Source organism: Nicotiana attenuata, unplaced genomic scaffold, assembly GCF_001879085.1.
Source record: "Nicotiana attenuata strain UT unplaced genomic scaffold, NIATTr2, whole genome shotgun sequence".
NCBI lineage: Eukaryota > Viridiplantae > Streptophyta > Magnoliopsida > Solanales > Solanaceae > Nicotiana > Nicotiana attenuata.
The window spans coordinates 25,901-47,902 of NW_017672200.1; the positions used below are offsets into that span (position 1 = coordinate 25,901).

A 22,002-nucleotide genomic window follows, 5' to 3' on the forward strand; every position below is an offset into this window, starting at 1 on the left:
TGTCCTAGACGGACCCAACCCCTGTGTTGAGTCCCCTAAGTCATATGCATGTGATGCAAATAAGCGTTCCTACTGGGGATCCGGCATGAAGTCAAGTTATTCTAGGTTCAAAACCTGTGTATATGTTCTAGACTGTGTACCCGAGCGGACAACTCGAGCCGAGGAGGGGGCTACGTACCGGGGACCCTGACCTGAAAATTTGCAGACATATCCAAAATCACCTAACGAAGCTACTGCAACTCTCGGAATTCTATTCCGACCCTCGGATTAAATTCTCACCCATCAACCGGATTTCGCCAAAATACTAACTTCGCCAATTCAAGCCCAATTCTATACCGGACCTCCAAAATCACTTTCGACCACGCTCCTAAGCCACAAATCACCTCCCGAAGTTAACCGAATCACCGAAATTTACATCCAAGCCTTCTAACTAATAAGTCAACATCCGGTTGACTTTTCCCACTTAAGCCTTCCTTAAAGAGACTAAGTGTCTCATTTCCTATCCAAACCAATTCAATTCAACTCTAACTCACTCGTTGCTGATAATGAAACATGAAGAAGCAATAAATAAGGAAAACGGGGTGGTAATACTTGATACCATGGGTCGGGTCGTTACAGAAAACCAAACAGAATTAGCAAGGTAAAAATAAATTTAAAATACCTTTTCATCTTGTAGAACCAATTCAATCGAGAATATAGTGCCTGGATTAAAACGATCTGGTACTTCCCACAAACGGACAACACGAACTTTCAACTTCCATTGCATCTACGAAATTGTTATATCCTTGATGAAATCAATGTGAGTAGCCATCTTTTGCATAAGCCGTAAGTTTTCTTGAAATCTTGATAGAAGAAGGAAGTTTAGAATTGAAGAACGTGTAGTTGTGGAAGAAATATAAACTCCTCCACGCTTGAGCAGTTGCTACCCAGTATACAATACGCGGGTTAAGCAGTTGAATCCATCGGCAATTTGGAGAGAAAATTTAGGGTAACTTGAAGGTAAAAAGTAATTACCTAATATTGTGGAGTAAAAGTTTTTAAAAATAAAATGATTTAATAATTTAAAAATATTACAAATTGAGATAATTGAAGAGGAGTTTGAACGGTTTAGAACTGAAAGGTTTTGAAGGCCATTTCTATTTTTGAGGAAGCCGGCGATTTTTTACAAATACAATGATTTAATAATTGAAAAAAATTTAAAAATAAGAAAATTGCACAGAAGTTGAAAGAGTTTGAACGGTTTAGAACTGAAAGGTTTTGAAGGCCACTCCTATTTTTGAGGAAGCAGGCGGTTTTTTCCAAATACAATGATTTGATAATTGAAAAAAAATTTAAAATAACAAAATTGCACAGAAGGCATCTAACGGTTTACTGAAGAATGGTTTGAAGGCTAATCCAAATAGTGTACTTCCTATTTCTACTTCCTAATAATTTGAAGCAATGTCTTAAAGTGCCAAGTGTCTTTTTCGGATTTTGCCACTTGGCTTCATGAGGGGCTTTTGTCTTCTGCTTTTAATTATAGATATATTAAAATTATAAAATATCTACTTTATTTAACATTTTTTAAAAGGAGTGAACGGCAGGAGTACTATTCTGCAGCCAAAGTGAAAATCAACGGCTTCCGTTACTTGTATTTGATTTTTGTTATTAATTTTATATGCTTCTTTCTTCCATTTTCAAAGTTGTATTCATGTATCTTCTGCATATCCCTCTTTTCCCGCTCTAATTAGAGTGAAAACCACGACTCGTGAAGATTGTTGATGACTTTGTATCATTTGCAGTTGAAAAAATGGGGGATTTCCTCATACAAGAAGTTGTCTGTAACATGAGAGAGACTGCACTTCATGCAATCTTTCCTAAAAGATGCAGAAGAAAAGCAAGTTGAAGATCAAAGAGTACAACATTGGATATTTGCAATGCATGCAAAAATGATCAATCATTAGAAGTCTAATTTATTGCTTCAAATTTATTAACAATCCTTGATATAAATGAATTAGTGGTGTCAACATGAAGTCAATACAACGTTTAGAATTTTAAGATATATTAGACATTTCTCGTCGAAATCACATACCCACATTTCTCATATCCATCCAACATGGAATTCTAGGAAACTAAGTTCCTCACAGACATTTCGTCAAACACCTTCACCGCGCACAATACATCACCACAAGAGCCATTCATATGAATCGAAACATTTCGAAACGTACAAGTTATCATCAAATCCAGTTTTGAGAACGCCACAATGAGCATTCCTACCAGTTCTAACCTATTGGAACAATGTGTTTTTCAACACTTCAACAAATAGACAAAGATTTACATGGATAGTCTGTTTGATGATTTTCAGTTCGTCGTGACTTAATAAAATTGTTTTTTTTTTTTTCTTTCTTTTTTGCTGAAAGCATCCTTGTTTCGGGAAAGAAGAATGTGCACGTGATTATCAATAGAAAAGACAAAAAGAAAAAAGAAAGCAAAATTGTTCCCTCAAAGCTGTATAGAAAGGTTCATGACATTTTGATGTCTTAATAAGAAGGCACGATTCCTTAAGAAAGACACGATTCAAGTAAATAGGATTCATTGCATCGACGATTGTCTTTCTATGCTATAATTTCATGTTTTGTGCAAGCCTTGTACAATTTAGTAGCAGCGGGAGATAAGCTAGTTGGGGGCAATAAACTAACGGTTTTAGTTTTTAAATGGATGGATATTAAAATTGTCAAATTTTTGAATACTTAAAGGAATAAAATTGATAAGCGTATATTTAAAGGACCATCATAAATTTTCGAAAGATAAGGGACCGTTTTTGTCATTTTCTCCCAATTATGCCTCGTTAAACTATTCTTGTAAAAATTATTTAAATGGTACAAAAGTTAAATAGCTGTCTGAAATCTTCCTTTTTGTGGGGGGTGGGGGGGTGGGGGGGGGGAGGAAGGATGTAAAATATTTCTTAAAAGGTGATATTTATGTAAATCTTCCATAAAGAAGATGTTTGAACCATGGGCCAAGCCCAATTTTCCGACTTCTTAGAAATTTTGTCACTTTCGTTTTCTTTAAGATTTCTCTATCTACTTTTCCTTATCTTCATCAGAAGTCAAGACAAAGCCATTTTAAAAACCAAAGAATTCAGAACAAAAAGCCATTGCTGCACCAACTCAAGAAAACTCAAAAGGGAGAGAGAGAGACACAGTTGGTAAAAATGGCTGCTATAAATGGTGTAGGAATTTCATGGCCATCAAAATTGACTCAAAGTCAAAGACCCAAATGGGTAATCTCTCCATCTCCCCGCCGATGCACCCCATCTTCTTCAACAATTAAAATGACAGCATCAATTGATGAAAAGAAGAAAACTTTCACTCTTCAAAAGTCTGAAGAAGCTTTCAGCAAAGCCAAGGTATAATTTGACTTTTTTTGTATGGTTATTGTTCAGTGTTTAGTTTTTGTTTTGAAATTGGGTTACTTCAAGATTCAATCTTTTATGCTAATATTGTTAGTAAAAATGCTAGCGTTAAGGCTGAGGGAAAGAATAAGGAGATTTTGATGCCAAGATTGGCATCTACCTAATGAACTGATGCAGAACTAATGCTTTTGAACAGAGGCGGAGCTAGAATTTGAAACTTATGGGTTTGGGATTGTAGTCTATTTAAGTTATTTGTTTCTAAATTGATAATTTGTACATATTGAATAGATATTTAAAGACACATACAGGATTTGGATCAAAGCTAACAATAAACAACAATAATAACTACTGCGGCTTAGTCCCAAACAAGTTGGGATTAGGTTATATGAATCCTGACTTCTCGCTTTTGAACTATTATATACCAGGAATTTATACAAGGGGATTCAACAAAAAAGAAAAACGTACTAAAATGCCACACGTGGGATTTAAACTTATGATCTATAGTAATTTTTGAACCTTCTTTGCCACTTTACTAGAATTTTTGCTTATGTTAAGGGGATTCAATAGTTTAATATAATAAGAAGTAAAAAAGTTCATTTTTGCCCTATTTACACGGTGTAATTTTGCGGCCAATTGGATTCAATTGAACCCTCTTTCCTCAACTTAGCTCCACCCTGCTGATATACAATGTGGTTATCCTCCATAATAAGTTATAACTGAATTGCAATCTGTATGTGTCTCCAGAATCTTGAGTATGTTTTAGGTGTGTAGTTGTGCTGAAAAGGCACAATTTATTACACAGTTTAAGTTTCTTGAAAATTGTAGGTGTTTGACTACAAAGAGGAGATATACTGAGTAATCTGATAATGTAGCAAAATGTGTGTCTTTGCTTTAGTTGGTTTCTTTTCCCTTTACATATTCTTATATTTTTAACGTATCTTCTGATGTAACTTATTGAGATTGGAACTTATAAGGGAAAGACGCTAAAACTTATCACATTTTCTAGATGGGGGAAAGGGAAAATGCGCATGAGAAAGAACGGATTGTACAATCCTTTGTTTGAAAAGGGAATTGCACTTTCAACTAGTTGTCTATGGTTGTTTGCATCAAAAGGAGGTCCTGAAAATACAAGTTAAAATAAGTGTTCAGTTATATGGTGTAAACCTTTAACTACAAAGATGCACTTGATTCATGCTATTCTTTTTGTGTTGTGCTCAAATTTCTATATAGAACTTCTAACGGCATAATATTCAAAAAATAAATAATTGGAAGCAGAAAAGATTCCAGCTCAGTTTTATTGATTTCAAGTCCCTACACTGCACTGATTTTCATCTCGTGTTTCACTATTGGTAGGAGTTGATGCCAGGAGGTGTAAATTCCCCAGTCCGTGCTTTCAAGTCAGTTGGTGGACAACCTATCATTATTGACTCCGTGAAGGGCTCTCGTATGCGGGACATAGATGGTAACGAGTACATTGACTATGTCGGATCATGGGGTCCAGCTATAATCGGTCATGCAGATGACGAGGTTCAATTTTCTGCTTTTAACTCTATGTTCACTGTTCAGCTTGAAATTTCATTCACTGTGCATTTATTTGGCCTGGCTCATAACTGCATCTGCATGCTTTGTATTTGGTAACATGTTTCAGAAACACAATCTAAAAGTTTTTTTTTGGGGGGGCGCCCATTACATTAGAAAAGTTTCTTTTAATAGAACCCTTATCCTGGAATTTTTTTGGGCTTAGATGGATTTTATGATTACCAAGTACCCTTTTCCTGAGCCGATGATCTACTGGAAATAGTCTCTCTGCCTTCTTAAAGGTAGGGGTATGGATTGCGTACACTCTACCCTCCCCAGACCCCACTTGTGGGACTACACTGGGTATGATGTTGTTGTTGCAAGAACATATGGTTGTTCATTTCTTAAATGGAGGTCACACTATGACGTTCGTGTCAGAGACAGTTCTCATGATAAAGTGAAGACTCAAGTAGAACATGGTGGACCTAGGTGGGAATCGTCTAAATGCTTCCTCCACTTGTTTCTCCTCCTTTCTGAGAGAAGAAGACCGATATGTCAACTGGATTATCTTGAGCTCAGCTTTAATAACTATTGTGCAAGACACCTCAAAATCTTCTATGCCTCTCTGTCTTATTGCGTTGTACAATGAGAAACGTGGTTGAAAGAGAGTCTTGTGAATGTCTTAGCACTATTTGGGGGGAGGGTCTTGGTCGTTGTGGATTGTGGAAGGTCTAGGGACGAAGACAAGAGAGTGAAATTTTGTGTTGCTTTTTCCGTTGTTTTTGACGCAACAATCCTGGTATGACCATTTCCTGCAGGTGTTAGCAGCATTGGCTGAAACAATGAAGAAAGGAACTAGTTTTGGTGCTCCCTGTCTCCTTGAAAACACTCTGGCCGAGATGGTTATTTCAGCTGTTCCAAGCATAGAAATGGTTCGATTTGTCAACTCTGGTACAGAGGCATGTATGGGAGTACTACGGCTGGCTCGTGCTTTCACTGGCCGCCCTAAGATCATCAAATTCGAGGGTTGTTACCATGGTCATGCTGATCCATTTCTTGTTAAAGCAGGCAGTGGTGTTGCCACCCTAGGACTCCCCGACTCCCCTGGAGTTCCAAAAGCAGCTACTTATGATACACTGACAGCACCTTACAACGATATTTCTGCTGTTGAGAGCCTCTTTGAGGAGCACAAAGGCGAAGTCGCTGCTATAATTCTTGAGCCTGTTGTTGGAAATGCTGGCTTCATTCAACCTAACCCAGATTTTCTTGCTGCCATTCGCAAGATCACCAAAGAAAATGACGCACTTCTTATTTTCGACGAAGTCATGACTGGATTTAGGTTGGCATACGGCGGAGCTCAGGAGTATTTTGGAATAAGTCCAGATTTGACGACACTTGGGAAGATTATCGGCGGTGGTTTGCCAGTAGGTGCATACGGAGGAAGGCGGGATATTATGGAGATGGTAGCACCTGCAGGACCGATGTATCAAGCCGGGACCCTAAGTGGAAATCCATTGGCCATGACTGCTGGAATTCACACACTTAAGCGGTTACAGGGACCGGGTACATACGAGTACTTGGACAAGATCACCGGTGAACTTACACAGGGAATCTTGGATGCTGGAAAGAAGACCGGTCATGCAATGTGTGGCGGGTACATAAGGGGGATGTTTGGCTTCTTTTTCGCGGAGGGTCCTGTCAATAACTTTTCGGATGCAAAGAAGAGTGATACAGAAAAATTTGGCAGATTCTATAGGGGAATGCTAGAGGAAGGTGTATATTTTGCACCATCACAGTTTGAGGCTGGATTTACTAGCTTAGCACACACTTCAGAGGATATTCAAAGGACAGTAGCTGCAGCTGAAAAAGTTCTAAAGCAAATTTAACTACTAGGCTTCGTTCATTTGTATCCTAGATGGAAATGTTTTTCCTTTTTGGCGAGAAAAACAAAAGGTGATCCGTACTGAGAAGTTTTGTAGCATATCTTCTATTCAGAAACATGCTGTACCATTTGTACTCCTTTTCGGTTGTTATTCTTACTCATTTTGGAGTACATCCCTCTGTAGTGGTGTATATGAGACTCAGGTATTAGTTTGTCAAATTTCCTTGGTAGGCACAAGGTATTCAGCACTTGCAATGCAAAAAATTAATATGGCTACAACACATACATATATGCTACAATACACGCCCGTGTAATAAACATTAGCTTCAAAATCTGATGGCTATTACATACCCATGAAATAGATTATAATCCATGCACACTCATAAAGAAATATATACCAGCTTTACATGCAAGCTCCATGTCTCCTTTATATATAGAATTGATGCAATCAGCCTAAAAGAAGTATCTCAGAAAACGCGAAATTCAGGTAACTTTAAACAAAGAGGTATATCCGAGTTTTAAGCAGGCTGGTATGATCGACGCCTGAGTTGAGACTCTGAATTAGGCTGCTGCAAGTAGATTTTGGTTGGATCATTGGGGTCAACATAACTGCAAAATTGACAAACACAGTAAGTATTCAGAACACCAGCTAGCATATTGAGAAAAAGGATCTTCAACAATTTTTATTGTAAAAGGTACAAGCAATGTGACATACGCATGTCTCATCATCTCATCAACTGGAGTTTGTGCAGCTTGGAGAGGATCCACCCGTGGCTCTGCACTGGACTGTTGCTGAGATCGTCTCACGGAGGCGATTAAATTGAAAAATAATGGCACGAAAGTCCCACAACCACCTTCCTTGAACAAAATCTTGAATGAATGTGTGGAGTACAAAGCCCTGTTTTCATTATCTGGAACAACCTGAAATTGACCAGAATCAATCATCATCTAAAGTAGTGCACATAATCCGAACATATCTGAATTTATCTATTCAACTTACTGGATCAACATGTCCGGAAATATTGTTGCAGTGGAATACTGGTTGATTAAATTTTTCATCATGAATAAAGAGCTGCAGAATGAAGCTAAACTTGGTCAAGCAAAAGTAGCTTGTATTTATCTAGGATTATTTTGAGAACAAAGAGTTAAAAGATTAACAAAAAAGAAAGCAAGAAAAAACAGGATTCAGCAAAGCATAACACTAGGAAAACTGTGGGACATGAAGCAACAGAGGAAGTACCAGAAACTACAGAAGCAACCTTATCCCAACAACAAAAAAAGGCACTGCAGCAAGATTGACCAACACCGGACAGAGCCGAATCTAAGGTGATATACACAAGAAATAGTATGCTATATGAAGCTAGCATCAACTAGACAACAGACTTTTAGGTATCTTATACACGTCGGGGCTACGACGAATGCAAAATTCAAATGTTTAATGCTCTGCCACCTGCAGTAATGCAAGTGGCACACACGCAGGTAAAGCAACTCGGGATAAGAATATTGTCTTCTTCTTTTTTCCCCCTCTAAACCACCATATCCTAAATTGCACATTATGCATTTCTTGTTCCGGTTACATATGATTTTCATGGAATGCTATACAAGGTTACACCTTTTTTAACTTTTGGGAAACTATCAATGGAGTCAGAGATGAACACGTTACCCCTTTACTTATATTTCCCCTTTACTATGGTTTTGATAATAACTTCTTGACATTCTAGTAAGAGTAGTAAAAGAAAGTTTTGTGTCTTCCTTCTCTGATCCGCGAGAAAAAATCTTCTCAGACGAGGAACCGGAATCCAACATATGACCCTGCTAGCACGTAGGACATATAAGTGTAACATACCAAGGGCATGTCAAAAGCAATGAAATCCTCCGGCTTCTTTGCAACGAAGACCATCCGAATATTCGACAAGCAGATCGTTCCTCTTGTTCTTATTTTTCCTGCACTGTGAGCAAACAGTCTCGTCAACACAAAGTCATGAACTAAAAGAAACTAAAGAAAAGGAGAAAGAAAAAGAGAAAGGGCAATGCAAGAATTATGTGTTCAAAGAAAGGTAGAACTAAACACAAAATAAAGCAAATGCAGGCATCCCATGCAAACTCAACAGCCAAATGTAATAACTATCTTATTCCTCTATACCGTATATCCACATAAATGATAAATAAGTTCCTTGTGCAATTTCTAATTACCACCTAAGTGGTACAAATAATTTCCTTATGCACTAACCTACCAACTGATCAAATGTCCAAGCCTGTGTTAAAGACATTTAATTCTTTTAAAGTATCCATGTGAATATATCTTAGCAAGCCCAAAATCATACAGACATATGTACTCACATGTTGAGCAGTTCATACTGCAGCCCAAGCAAGTTCATCCCCATAACCATATTAAATAGAGACAAATGGTGGATAGTTTTTTATAGGTGGAAGTAAATGGTAGTAGTAGTATAGCATGCATAAGTTGAAAAGTGCAATTTATATTGTTGCAGCTACTGCTATTGATGCTGCTTTTTGAACACCCTCTTTGTGTCCATGGTAGAGAAATGCGGGCAAAACCTCTAATGCATTAGGAGCACCAACTACTGCTATTGTAACGTATTGGAGAACCTAAATCTAAGAAGATAAGAAAAGGTGATATCCAAATGTATCATCTAAAAGTTCTCAACAACAACAACAACAGCAAACCCATTGTAACCCCATAAGTGGGGTGTGGGGAAGATAGTTGTAAGCAGACAATACCCCTACCATATAAAGGTAGATAGGCTGTTTCCGATAGACCCTCGGCACAAGGAACGGTGAGAATAAAGCAACAAACAATAGCAACAACAATGTAAAAAAAGTTCTCATAAACATCCAGGTATAATTTCCAACTCAGATATTGGAGATTTGACCTATAATCTAAGGCAATTTTTGAATTCCCTTTGCCACTAAACTAGAATCTTCTATTAAGTCAAGGGGATTCAACAGTTTATATAACCCCAAAAAAACGCATTTTGCCCTGTTGCCCTTAGCTCTACGTAGCTTCTCTGCTCTACCAGGCACTAGACAAAGCACTTTGTGCACCCCTTTTCTTAAAGGAAAAATGAATAACATTTATTAGTAATCTCTAAAGCAGAAATCAGAATCACAAAAAAAAAAAATCATGTTCAACAGAAAGAAACCCATTAAGGATAACAATTAACGAAATGAATATGGTAAAAATTAATGATGCACTATATACAAATCCAAAGAAACAATAGAAAGATAGAATCTATACTTAAACCTCAATCCCAAACTATTTTCTTTCAGTCCTAATTCCAAAATATCCAATTTTACTCCATTTCGGCCAGATTCTTTCAGAGATAACAAATTTAAAAGAGAGAAAAAACAGAGAAATAATAGTTAGGTCGGTTACCCAGGGATTTTATCGATCTCAAACTCAACACCATCTCTAGAAAGGACAAACAATTCATTGAGGAAAGGGACGGGCATTCCATTTGGAAATAGTTGAGGATTCAGTGCCATCTTTTTCTGATCGGAAAAAGAAACCCTCTTCCCTTTGTCAACCGAATGAAGAAAATGTTGCGTAGAATCTGGAATTCTGGATTCTGGAATTTGCGATTGTATAATAGAGGTGTTATTTTGAGGCAGTGGCGGTTTTGTGAAAGACGCGGACTTGTCGTTTTGACAAGTGTGCCTTTGTTATGAATCAACAGCCCAATCTCACACAAGTAGCTGTTGGGCTGACAAGAGTTATTGGGCCCAGAACAAGCAGTAGGACCAGATTAATTTGGTGAATATAGCATGAACTAGCCAATTTTCGGAATAGTAATCAAACAACAGAAATTTTCATAAAGCATTATTTTTTAGTGGTAATTAGCTATCTATAGATACCATTTGCTATATTACGGATTGTAGATACGTTTTTTGTTGTTATAAGATGTATTAGATGTATTTAAGCTACTGTATTCATGAATACAGTAGCAAAAATAGGCGTGAATCAGGGAAGTCCAGCTAATCAGTTGTTGTATTAGAGTGTATTCGACTGTATTCATGGCGTGAAACATGGGATTACAGCTGGACAAATTATTGTATTCGACTGTATTCACGGCGTGAAACAGGGGATTACATTGTTTTTAAACGAAAAGTGAATCAATTAACATGATAGACTCCTAATATAACTCAACAAACTCAATTATAAACACATAAAATTTGTCGATTTTTCTCTCTTTCTTTTTGATACTTGGTTGGCAGGGTCAGGGCCTTTCTCACTGGGCGAGCTAATCCGTATTATTCTATGTCAATGTGACCTTAACGGCCTTATTTCAAGTTATAAAAAAGATTCTCAACCGAAAAATACCCCAAAAACATAGAAATCTTCAGAGAAATTATATAATACATCCGAATACATAAATTATATTAATTAAAAAAAATATATGAATACATTCATGGCATATAGCGAGATAGTGAATACAATGAAATACATAGAATACAGCGGATACATTGAAATACAATGAAAAAAAAGATAATGAATACAATGAAATACATGAAATACAGCGAGATACATTGAATTACAATGAAAAAAAAGATAATGAATACATGAAAATACAGCGTAAAAACCAAGAACCAGCAACTCTTTTCATCGCAAAAACCATAAACCCAGCAGATCTTCGCCCCTCATATTGTCTTCCTCTGGCTCAAAATTCACTGTCTCCAAGTTTTAATTTTGACTTTGATTCTTCATCTATTTACTAAATAATAATGAAGATAAATCTTCATATGGACGAATTCTACTGCGTCCTCTCTCTTTTTCTCTCTGTTTCTGTGTTTTGGACCTCCCTTCCCTTATGTGAATCAGACTCAAAGTAAAAAATTTGATGATAAAGTTGGAATTTTGAAGGCAAATCAGAGCACAATTGAGGCTACAAAGTCTCCAGTTAATGTGAATCAGACTGAAAATTCAGCACCAAAGTCCTCTTCTGGGGACAAAATGCAAATGGGAATGGAGAAAAAGGAATTATAGAGAAGGAAGTGAAGAAAAATTTCACTTCTTCTTCGGTGAAGAAGCAGAGAAATGGACAAATTTGGATGTGTCAGTGAAGAAAGGAGATGAAGATTTGGTTAAGTCTTTTTGAATTGTGATTTTTTTGATGGGAATTGTGTTACAGATGAGTCTTATCCTTTGTACAAATCCAGTTCTTGTTCTCTTATTGATGAGCAATTCAATTGTGTTGTCAATGGTAGGCCTGATAGTTTGAAGATCTGAATGGTCGTCTGAAAGTGCTGGAGGGAAGAGAGAGCGTGGGGTTTTTGACTAATGGTAGGTGATATGGGTGAGAGAAATTTTGAGATTGAGCATCGTGTTTTCAGGAATGGGGGAAGAGAATGGCATGTATCAAAGTAGAGAGAGAAAGAAAATAGTGTAACTGAATAGCGTATTTAGTGGCTTAGGGTTAGGAGGTAACCAAAATTAGATATTTTGCTATAAACATTAAAAGGTATCTATAGAATATAATTTTGTAAAATGATATTTATTTAAAATAAATAAGGTGTTAACCTTTGCTATAGGAGGTAAAAATTCCATCAAACAATAAGCAGTGTTTGCAAAGTCATCAAAAAATAGTCATTATTTTAGCTAAAACACGGAAAGTTTCAACATAATATGATGGATTATGGAGCTCCTGTGTAACTTCCAGCATATTATGGTGGAACTCCAATACATTATGATGGAATCTCAAATGTAAAAAAAATCTAACTCTAGCATATTATACTAAAAAAAAATCGAATTTTTAAGAGTGTTTTTCTTCAGATTTTATCCTTACATAAAAAAGTGACTATGTTTCAATTACTTTTAAAACCGTGACTATTTTTCAATAATAGATGTATATATATGTATATATATATTAATAGATATATATATTAATATATATATTAATAGATGTGCTCATCTAGCATGTATTTTTTGCAAATATTTGAAAGAGCCTCTGTGGTTTTAAAATTGTGATTAAATTGAATTGAGGGCCTCTTTTAACTTAAGATTCAACGATACCAATAAATTAAAGTTATTTTTTTAATCTAAAACTATGATAATTAAAGTTATTTATTCTCGTTCTCCTATAAATTTTCACACTGCTTACAAAAATTCATGCATATGCCCCTGCTTTTAGTACGGGGATTATGGTATTTCCTACACTGGTTATTAGACCGTGTTTTAGCTTTCGGCCATATCACCGTTTTTATTAAACAAAAAATATATTTAACTTATATAAAGTAATAGTTATTCTAATCAATAAAATTTTAGCAACTAAATAAAATCTAGCTTATATACATTGACCGTGTAATAGGAAGAAACTTTTACTAAGGAATTGGATAAGTTTTCCATATTGCAAGAAATGTCATAAAAATCCAAGTTTTTATTTACAAATTAAAATATACTAGCATTTTTAATTTTTCACTAATATACTAGCATCTCTAATAACAATTCTTAACTTAGTTGCTCTTTTGATAACTTGTATGTTCATTGATAGGAACTCAAAAGTTTCTACAAGAGAATGCACCAAGTAACATGAACCTGAGAGCATATCACTACAGCTACATCCTATTAAAACTATGACAATGAAATTCCTGAAAGTGCTTATGTATTATCACAATTACCCGGGGCGGAGCTAGAGTGCCGGGAATGAGTTCGGCTGAATCCAGTAGCTTTGGTTCGAACCATGTATTTATTTTAAAAAACTTATTAAATATGTATAAATTATTAATTTATAACTCAATAACTTAAAATGATTAGAATTCCGAACCCATAAGCTTGAAATCCTAACTTCTAGCTATTGAACTGCTAAGATGACCTTGAATCTATAAAATTGCACACATTTCGGACACGTTTGTTCATAAAAAAAATCTTTCTTTTTTTCAAAAATATGTTCGTCTATGTAATGAGGTTTTCAAAACAAAAAATTAGTTTTGACCACTTTTTCAAAATTTTCAAGAAAAAAAAAATTCCACTCACAAAACTGCAATATTTTTTCAAGTGAAATGCATGTCCAAACATAATTTCAAATTCCAAATACTATTAATCAACTTAACTTCAAATACTATTTTATTCAAAAATTATAGGAGTAACTTTTATATCCAAATGCCTACTTCATCAATTCCAACTTTCCCAAGAATCAGGGGAAGTGGGAGTCTTAAACAAATGTCAAACTATTCTATAACATCGGTCAAAATTGGGCTTCCCTAATTTTGTGTGGCTAATCGAAACCAAGGCGGCAGACCAAAGTTCGGCCTTGCATTATATCAAACCATGGCACGGAGATGGGTTTATAAGTTCATTAATCGGTAATCGATCAAGAACGAGACCAACCGTGATCGAGACCGAAACGAGATAGAGATCGAGCGAGATCGAAGGTTGCATGCTAAAGTCGAATACCAGAAAGCCGAGATATCCGTGATCGGGCAAGGATCGTGGCGGAAATCTCGGCACGTATCAAGTCAAGACCGGACAATTAGCCAATCATGGATTTCTTACTGTATTTAGAATTGTACCATAAGTAGAATTCCTCTACTATATAAAGAGGGTTCTAATCATTTTGTAATCATCATATTCACGCATAACAAAACAATACATTACATTTTCTCTCTTAAGCTTTGTTTTTCAGTTCATACTTTTTATTAGCGTGCTCTGTTGGTTCGAGGGCGATCTAGCTCGAAAGCCATAACCACTCATTATATTGGTTTGCTTTATTTACAGTTAATTTTTAACATTCATTCTCATATTTCTCAGTTTATGCCAAGTGAAATCACATATCCTTAAAGCCACTTATAAGTTTAATTGTTATCCGATCTTAAGGGTAAATAGTTTGGCGCTCACCGTGGGGCTAAGGATAATAGTGATTGCCTGGTACGAACTTTCGTAACACACACTATTTTACGCTTGCTCTTTGAAGTGTCTTTGATTACATGATTAAAAGATGTCAAACTCTCAGTCAGCACCTCAACACATTGACAATGATCTCAGCTACCACGACGAGTATGAGAACATTGCACCAGGAAACGTTCCAGCTATAGATCCAACCGACGTCAGCTCGCATGTAACCATCAATGGAAATTTGGCCACTGATCCCGAAAGCAGTGTTTGTGGGGGTACCCGATCAGCTACTCAGAATGCACACGGCAGTGAAATTAGCCTGCGGATAACTTCGAAATGTTGCAAGCCCAACAAGCAGCAATAGCTCAGCTCCAAAATCAGAATCACACATCGAGTAGGGTCGAACCCGAGCCATCCCAGGAAATCATACATAGGGTCGAATTGGCTTCGAAGAGGTCGAGCGAGAAGGAATCGGAGATCAACCCTTCTATCATTAAGATGCTCGAAGAACTGACAAAGCGAATTGAGACAGGGGAAAAGAAGATCGAGGAAAACGACAAGAAGGTAGAAACCTATAATTCCAGGGTCGACCAGATCCCGGGGGCTCCACCAATATTGAAAGGTCTAGATTCCAAAAAGTTTGTACAAAAACCTTTCCCCCCAAGCGCAACTCCGAAGCCAATCCCCAAGAAGTCCGTATGCCTGAGATTCCTAAATATAACGGGACGATCGATCCAAATGAACACATCACCTCCTACACGTGTGCTATCAAAGGAAATGACTTGGAAGATGACGAGATCAAATCCGTGTTTTTGAAAAAATTCGGGGAGACTTTATCAAAGGGTGCTATGATATGGTATCATAATTTACATTGCAGATTCCTTTGTAAAGGCACAAATCGGGGCCATTAAGGTCACAACAAGAAAGTCGGACTTTTTCAAGGTAAGGCAGAAGGGCAACGAGATGCTTAGGGAGTTCGTATCTCGATTCCAATGGAACGAATGGATTTGCCACCGGTCACCTATGATTGGGCCGTTCAAGCTTTCACTCAAGGTTGTAACGTTCGAAGTTCAAAAGCTTCCCAGCAGTTGAAGTAGAATTTGATCGAATACCCAGCTGTCACTTGGGCCGATGTACACAATCGGTATCAATCAAAGATCAAGGTCGAGGATGATCAACTAGGGGCTCCTTCTGGGTCCGTTTATCCTAACAGGCCCGTGGATAGAATCAAGAACGGTATAATAGTGAACCAAGGCCAAAAAGAGATTGTTATATCAACCGTATAATAGTGACCGTAGAGACAACGGGTCTGGGCAAAATTCTACATAGAATAAGAGGGGAAATGATCGAGGTCAGAGTTCACGGAGACTTGGTACTGAGGAAGATCACATTAAACATCCAAAATCCAAACGAAGTTGCCTAGTTACGAACCCTTGACATCCCCTTAAGAGGAGCAGCGCTTGACCAAATGTGCCACATAGAATGTAAGACCCCATTTCACTTCTTTCTATTTTTCGACTAACACTTGCAGGTTATCGACAAGGAGCGGCACGGAGCTTTGGATCTTAAAGCACGCATTGCACTTCCAATTGGGTTTTTTGATAAGGTTTTTAATGAGGCAACAACGGATCGTGCTAACTTAGGATCGAAGGCCAACCACGAATCGGTGTCAAAGACAGCATTTAACATTATTCGAGGTTCCCTACAATAAACCTTGAATACTGGGGGCATTGCCTTTGGATGTCAACTTTGTTGCAAGGAAATTACTTCATAATGACGGGGTCTCGATAGGGCCAAACGGTCGAACGAACTGTGTCCACATAGGTTGTTCGAGCCCTGGCTTAAAACATGTACGCATGTGTAATCATTTTTCTCAAGAATAAAGAGAATTATTTTTCCTTGCAATCATCTCATATCTTAGAAAAAGCTTTTCTACTTTAAAATTCCATACTCTCAATCTATTATGGGAACGAGCTTAAGTGCCGATCATAACCAGAGTTCGGATATTCACCCCTACACTTGGGGACTGCTGTCCGAAAAATAAAACTAGAACATATCAAACTATTGAGCGTCGAGGGCATAAGACCTTTTAGGCAACCCTCGAATTTTAAGAAAAAATCGCGGCCATTCCCACTCCGGGACTGTTATCTTAGGCACGCCTGGATAACTAGGGGAGGCAAGCTCACTGGGCTACACCCGAACCAAAAGGCTACGACCAATTTAACACGGCTTGGAGACGTCCGAAACCCGTAGCAAAATGGCCTCGAAAAAGACACAAATGAAAGTAAAACTACAAAACCCAAGGGCTATCTTAACCCGAGTTCGAGGAAATTCTCACTTGGGGACTATCTATCGAGCCCAAGGTCCACCTTATCTTGAGTTCGAGCAAGTCCTCACTCGATCATAAAGCCTAAGGGCTAATTTTACTTCGAGTTCGAGCAAATCCTCACTCGACTGTAAAGCCTAAGGGCTACTTTTACTTTGAGTTCGAGCAAATCCTCACTCGACCATAAAGCCTAAGGGCTACCTTCACTTCGAGTTCGAGCAAGTCCTCACTCGACTATAAAGCCCAAGGGCTAGCTTAACCCGAGTTCGAGCAAATTCTCACTCGGGGACTACCTATCAAGACCAAAGGCTACCTTATCTCGAGTTCGATCAAATCCTCACTCGACCATAAAGCCTAAGGGCTACCTTCACTTCGAGTTCAAACAAGTCCTCACTCGGGGACTACCTATCAAGCCCAAGGACTACCTTATCTCGAGTTTGAGAAAGTCCTCACTCGACCATAAAGCCTAAGGGCTAACTTCACTTCGGGTTTGAGAAAATCCTCGCTCGACTATAAAGCCTAAGGGCTACTTTTACTTCGAGTTCGAGCAAGTCCTCACTCGATCATAAAGCCCAAGGGCTACCTTATCTCGAGTTCTAGCAAATCCTCACTCGACTATTAAGCATAAGAGCTACTCAAACTCAAGTTCAAATGGTCATTCGGGGTCCATCAATCAGAAACGGTCGAGGGCAGTACCTATTATCGGTAATTACCATCTCAAACTTTGGACCTTCGAAAACAACTTCTTAATTTTATGCTAAGGCGGTTTGACCCGTACAAAAAGATAACAAATTTAGAAGCCATAGAAGGGAAAAAGTTTTATATATTCATCAAAACCTTTTTACAGGGACTCGATGGAAGTTCTTTACAAAAGGCCAAAGCGGCCTCGACAAAAATACAAAAACTAACTAAAAGCCTAAATGGCCTGGTCATCTCTGGGAGTGGCATTTCCGCCCTCAGGGTCTTCTACACTTTTGGATTCGTCGTTATCATTGGGATAAGCTAATTTCTCAGCCTCAGCCTCGCTTCAAGCTTCTAAGCACCCTCGATCTCGGTGGAAAGATCAAAGCCCCGAGCATGGATTTATTCAAGGATCTCCCTCCGAGATTGACACTTGGCGTGCTCACCAATCCTCTCTGCTCGAATCTGATCGGTCTCGGAAACCTCCTTTGCCCGAACCTGAGCAGCTTCGGTGTCAGCCCTGTAGATAGCCACCACTGCATCAGCATTGGCCTTGGTCGTTTTGACCTCCGATTTGGCCACTTCGAGCTCTGTGACCAGCTTCTCCCGATTAGAAATTGTAGAACCCAACTGAGACTGGAGCTCCTCAATTTTCTTGGCTTGTGCCAAGGTTTTTTCCTTTAGATTTCGGAGCTGAACTTCAGACGAGGCCAGGTGGGCCCGGGCAGTCTCCTTTTCTGTGGCTAAGCGATCCATGTTCTTTTTCCACACTTCGGCCTCAGTCTTTATAGTCTACAGCTCTTCACGGAGCTGTTCGATTATGTCAATCTTTTGGTGGACCTGTGGGTTCAGATCGTTAGTCACAGTTCCCGATTCGTCTTCAGTAACTTCAAAGATTCTATTTACCTGCTTGACCAGATCGGCATGTTCTTTTTGGGACACCTTTAAATCAGCTCGAAGGCTCTTAACCACCATTTCTCTTTGCTCACTAAGAAGTTTGAAGGCATCTTTCTTCTCTGTGAGCCCCCAGATCTCGGCCTCATGCCGGCTCAGCTCCCCTCAGAATCGGAGGAAAGCCTCGTGATGAAGCACTGAAGCCTGTAAACATAGAAGGGGAAGTTATACAAAGGGGGAAAAATCTAAGTATGAAAATTGATAGGGAAATCAGGGATTACTCGATTTAGAGCTTGTTGGGCCTCGTTGAAAAGACAGGGTGCTCCCACCTCGTGCATCTGGGCCCGGTCTTCTTCTATGACCAAACACCGAGGTATCTGGCCACCCTTACGGGGGTAGCAAGAACCCGGGCATCCTCCGGGATCATAATAATGATTGTTCGCTTGCACCCGGATCGGCACTGGGGGCCGGAAATGGATTGGTCAGTTTGAAACTCGAGGAAGCCTCGCCCGAGCTTTTTTTCGAAACTTCCAAGTCACTCAGACCGGTGACATCTTCTACCCCAACAAATAACCACGGAAAAGATATTCCTCTCCGTGGGCTCCTTCCCCGTGACAAGTCTCTACAGCCTGAGTGTCGCGTATCATCGAATCAGAAACTAAAGGAAACAAGGGGGAATGCGCGATCTCTATTGCCCCAAGTGGTCCTGTGAGGCACTGCCTCCATCTTGGGGAGCCTGAAGTCTGGTTTCTGCACCACGTCCACCGCCTCTTCAACGGTCTCTTTGCCACGAGGTAAAGCATCTTCGGTTCCTCTTGGCTCGGGGACTTGGGCCGAATTTTCCTCCTCGATCTTATCAAGCCTAGGTGGCATAGTATCAACTCCCACTGTTCTGAAGTTCTCCAAACCTCAGTGCTAGCTCGCGCACAGGCCACCTACCCGGAACCATCTTCATTCTCTTCTTCTTCATCCTCTTCGGGCTGATCCAGTAGTTGACGATCTGAGTCAATTGTTAAAGGATGATGTTCCCCTTGGGTTTATAGGTTGTCTTCTTTTTGGGTTTCTGCCCTCAGAGTTCGCTGAAGTCCCTCTTCCTCTTCTTCTCCCCCTGGCTTCAAAACAGATGATAGGGGAAGGATTTCTTCATCATCAGACGGAGGTCCCATCATCACCTCCTTCCCAAGACCTACAAAAGAAGAGAAATGAGTAAGTTCAGAAAAATACTTGAACGGTGGTCAAATCATTAAGTCGAGGAGAAAAACTTACCATGGCTACTAGCCTCCCATTGACCCTTCGCCAAATCGCGCCATGCACGCTCAGCGTGTGTCGATTGTGATATCAGACTCCTGACCCAGGCCTCAAGTTGGGGGACCGCACCCGACATCTAGGCAACAGCTGCATCCAGTAAAACAATGATAAAAAAGGGTGGAAAAAACGAAGACAATAAACAAAAATTAGGGACAGAATCATACTTACGTTTCATATTCCATTTCTCAGGAAATGGCATACTTTTGGCCAGGATCAAGTCCGAGGTCTTCACTCGAACAAATCGGCCCATCCAGCCCGATCTTTGTCCTCATCTATGCTCGAGAAAGGTGCCCTGGTGGCTCGATGTTGAAGCTTTATTAGTCCCCCTTGATAGAGTCGGGGGCTATATAGGCGTATGAGGTGGTCGAGGGTGAAGGGAAGCCCATCGACTTTGCTTAAGAAGAAACGGAGTAATATCACTACCCTCCAGAAGGAGGGATGAATCTAACCGAGGGCCACGTCGTATTTCTTGCAGAAATCTATGATGATCGGATCTAAGGGACCCAACGTGAAATGGTAAGTTTAAACACTTAAGAACCCTTCCACATAGGTGGTGATTTCCTCTTCTGGAGCAGGCAACACCATGTATTTTGTACCCGAGTTGCAATATTTTTTAACCTGGAAGAGAAGTTTTTTGGTAATCGAGCATATATACCTCGATACCGGCTCGCATCAGCCTGGCATCGAGGAAGTCTTTTCAACCTTGAAATCAGAATTGAGAACACACCCTCCGGGACAAAACTCTTCAAGGTGTGGCTCCGCACCAGTTCCTCACCGCCCAACCGCGATGATGGAGCAGTCTCCTTTCGCGGAACAGTTTTAGATGTTTTGCCCATTTTGTTTTTGTAAGCAAAAAAGGATAAGGATTGGAATATTTGGTGTTTTGGGAAGAACAAGCAAAGAAACTCAAAGACCTGGAGATAGGAAGCTCTGAAGAATGCAAAGAATTATGAAGATTAGAATGGAAGAGATTGAAAGTAAAGTTTGGGAAAAAGAAGGAAGATACATTTATAGGTTGAAGACAACGGTTCAGAACCGATAGTGGCCGACTACAACTGACAGGCATTTAATGCCTCAACATCTGGACCGACGGGATATTTCAGTGCCCCCTTGTCACTGGCATCATGGTCGGGCTCGTCGCTTACGTCATGGTAAACCGAGGGGAAGCTCAAAGACTCAATTCGTTTCTTGTCATTACACTCCAAAAAACGAGGGGACTATCTGTACACGGTCAAAATCGAGCTTCCCTAATTTTGTGTGGCTAACCAAAACTAGGGTGGCAGACCAAAGCTTGACCTTGCATTGTATTGAACCATGGCACGGAGATGGGTTGCTAAGTTCATTAATCGATAATCGATCAAGAACGAGACCAACCATGATCGAGACCGAAACGGGATAAAGATCGAGAGAGACCGAAGGAGGCCTGCTAAAGTGGAATAACAGAAAGCCGAGATATCCGTGATCGGGCAAGGATCGTGGTGAAAATTTCGGCACGTATCAAGTCAAGGCCGGACATTTAGCCAATAATGGGATTTTCTTCTGTATTTAGAATTGTACCATAAGTAGAATTCATCTACTATATAAAGGGGGTTATAATCATTTTGTAATCATCATATTCACGCATAACAAAGAAATACATTACATTTTCTCTCTTAAGTTCTGTTGTTCAGTTCATACTTTTTATTAGCGTACTCTGTTGGTTCGAGGGCGATCTAGCTTGAAGGCCATAACCGCTCATTATAATGGTTTGCTTTATTTTACAGTTAATTTCTAACATTCATTCTCATATTTCTCATTTTGTGCCAAGTAAAATCACATATCCTTAAAACCACATATAAGTTTAATTGTTGTCCGATTTTAAGGGTAAACACATACTATGATGAACTTAAGAGGTCAAGTTTATCTATGTTTACCTAGAAAATGGTAATGACAATTATATTTGATTTTGTGGTTCTAAAAATACGTGATTTATTTTAATACTAGTCGTTAGGCAGTATATGCTAAGCGTAGATAAACAGAATAAGGAAAGCAAACCAAAGTATTCACAAAATCGAGTCTCGAGCTGGCCAGAGCAGGGGCTTCGAGGCTTGCTTAGGGCAGTTGGTAGTGAGCTCATTGATGAAGAAACAATGATAATGAAGCCTTAAAGA

At 39.0% G+C, this 22,002-nt stretch overlaps 2 protein-coding genes across 2 annotated transcripts; one reads left to right on the forward strand and one right to left on the reverse strand.

Moving 5' to 3' along the window:
* Positions 1 to 3,017: 3,017 nt before the first annotated feature.
* Positions 3,018 to 7,013, forward strand: LOC109212281 (glutamate-1-semialdehyde 2,1-aminomutase, chloroplastic). Its single transcript, XM_019375913.1, has 3 exons — positions 3,018 to 3,388; positions 4,748 to 4,921; positions 5,731 to 7,013. The coding sequence occupies exons 1-3, from the start codon at positions 3,194 to 3,196 to the stop codon at positions 6,796 to 6,798; spliced, it is 1,437 nt and encodes a 478-aa protein (XP_019231458.1). The 5' UTR covers positions 3,018 to 3,193; the 3' UTR covers positions 6,799 to 7,013.
* A 72-nt stretch (positions 7,014 to 7,085) lies between these two features.
* LOC109212282 (UPF0664 stress-induced protein C29B12.11c) lies at positions 7,086 to 10,447 on the reverse strand. Its single transcript, XM_019375914.1, has 5 exons — positions 10,192 to 10,447; positions 8,641 to 8,743; positions 7,795 to 7,866; positions 7,510 to 7,715; positions 7,086 to 7,403 (listed from the first exon to the last, which is right to left on the reverse strand). Exons 1-5 carry the CDS (start codon positions 10,299 to 10,301, stop codon positions 7,313 to 7,315), a joined length of 582 nt encoding a protein of 193 aa, XP_019231459.1. The 5' UTR covers positions 10,302 to 10,447; the 3' UTR covers positions 7,086 to 7,312.
* Between the last annotated feature and the right edge of the window lie 11,555 nt (positions 10,448 to 22,002).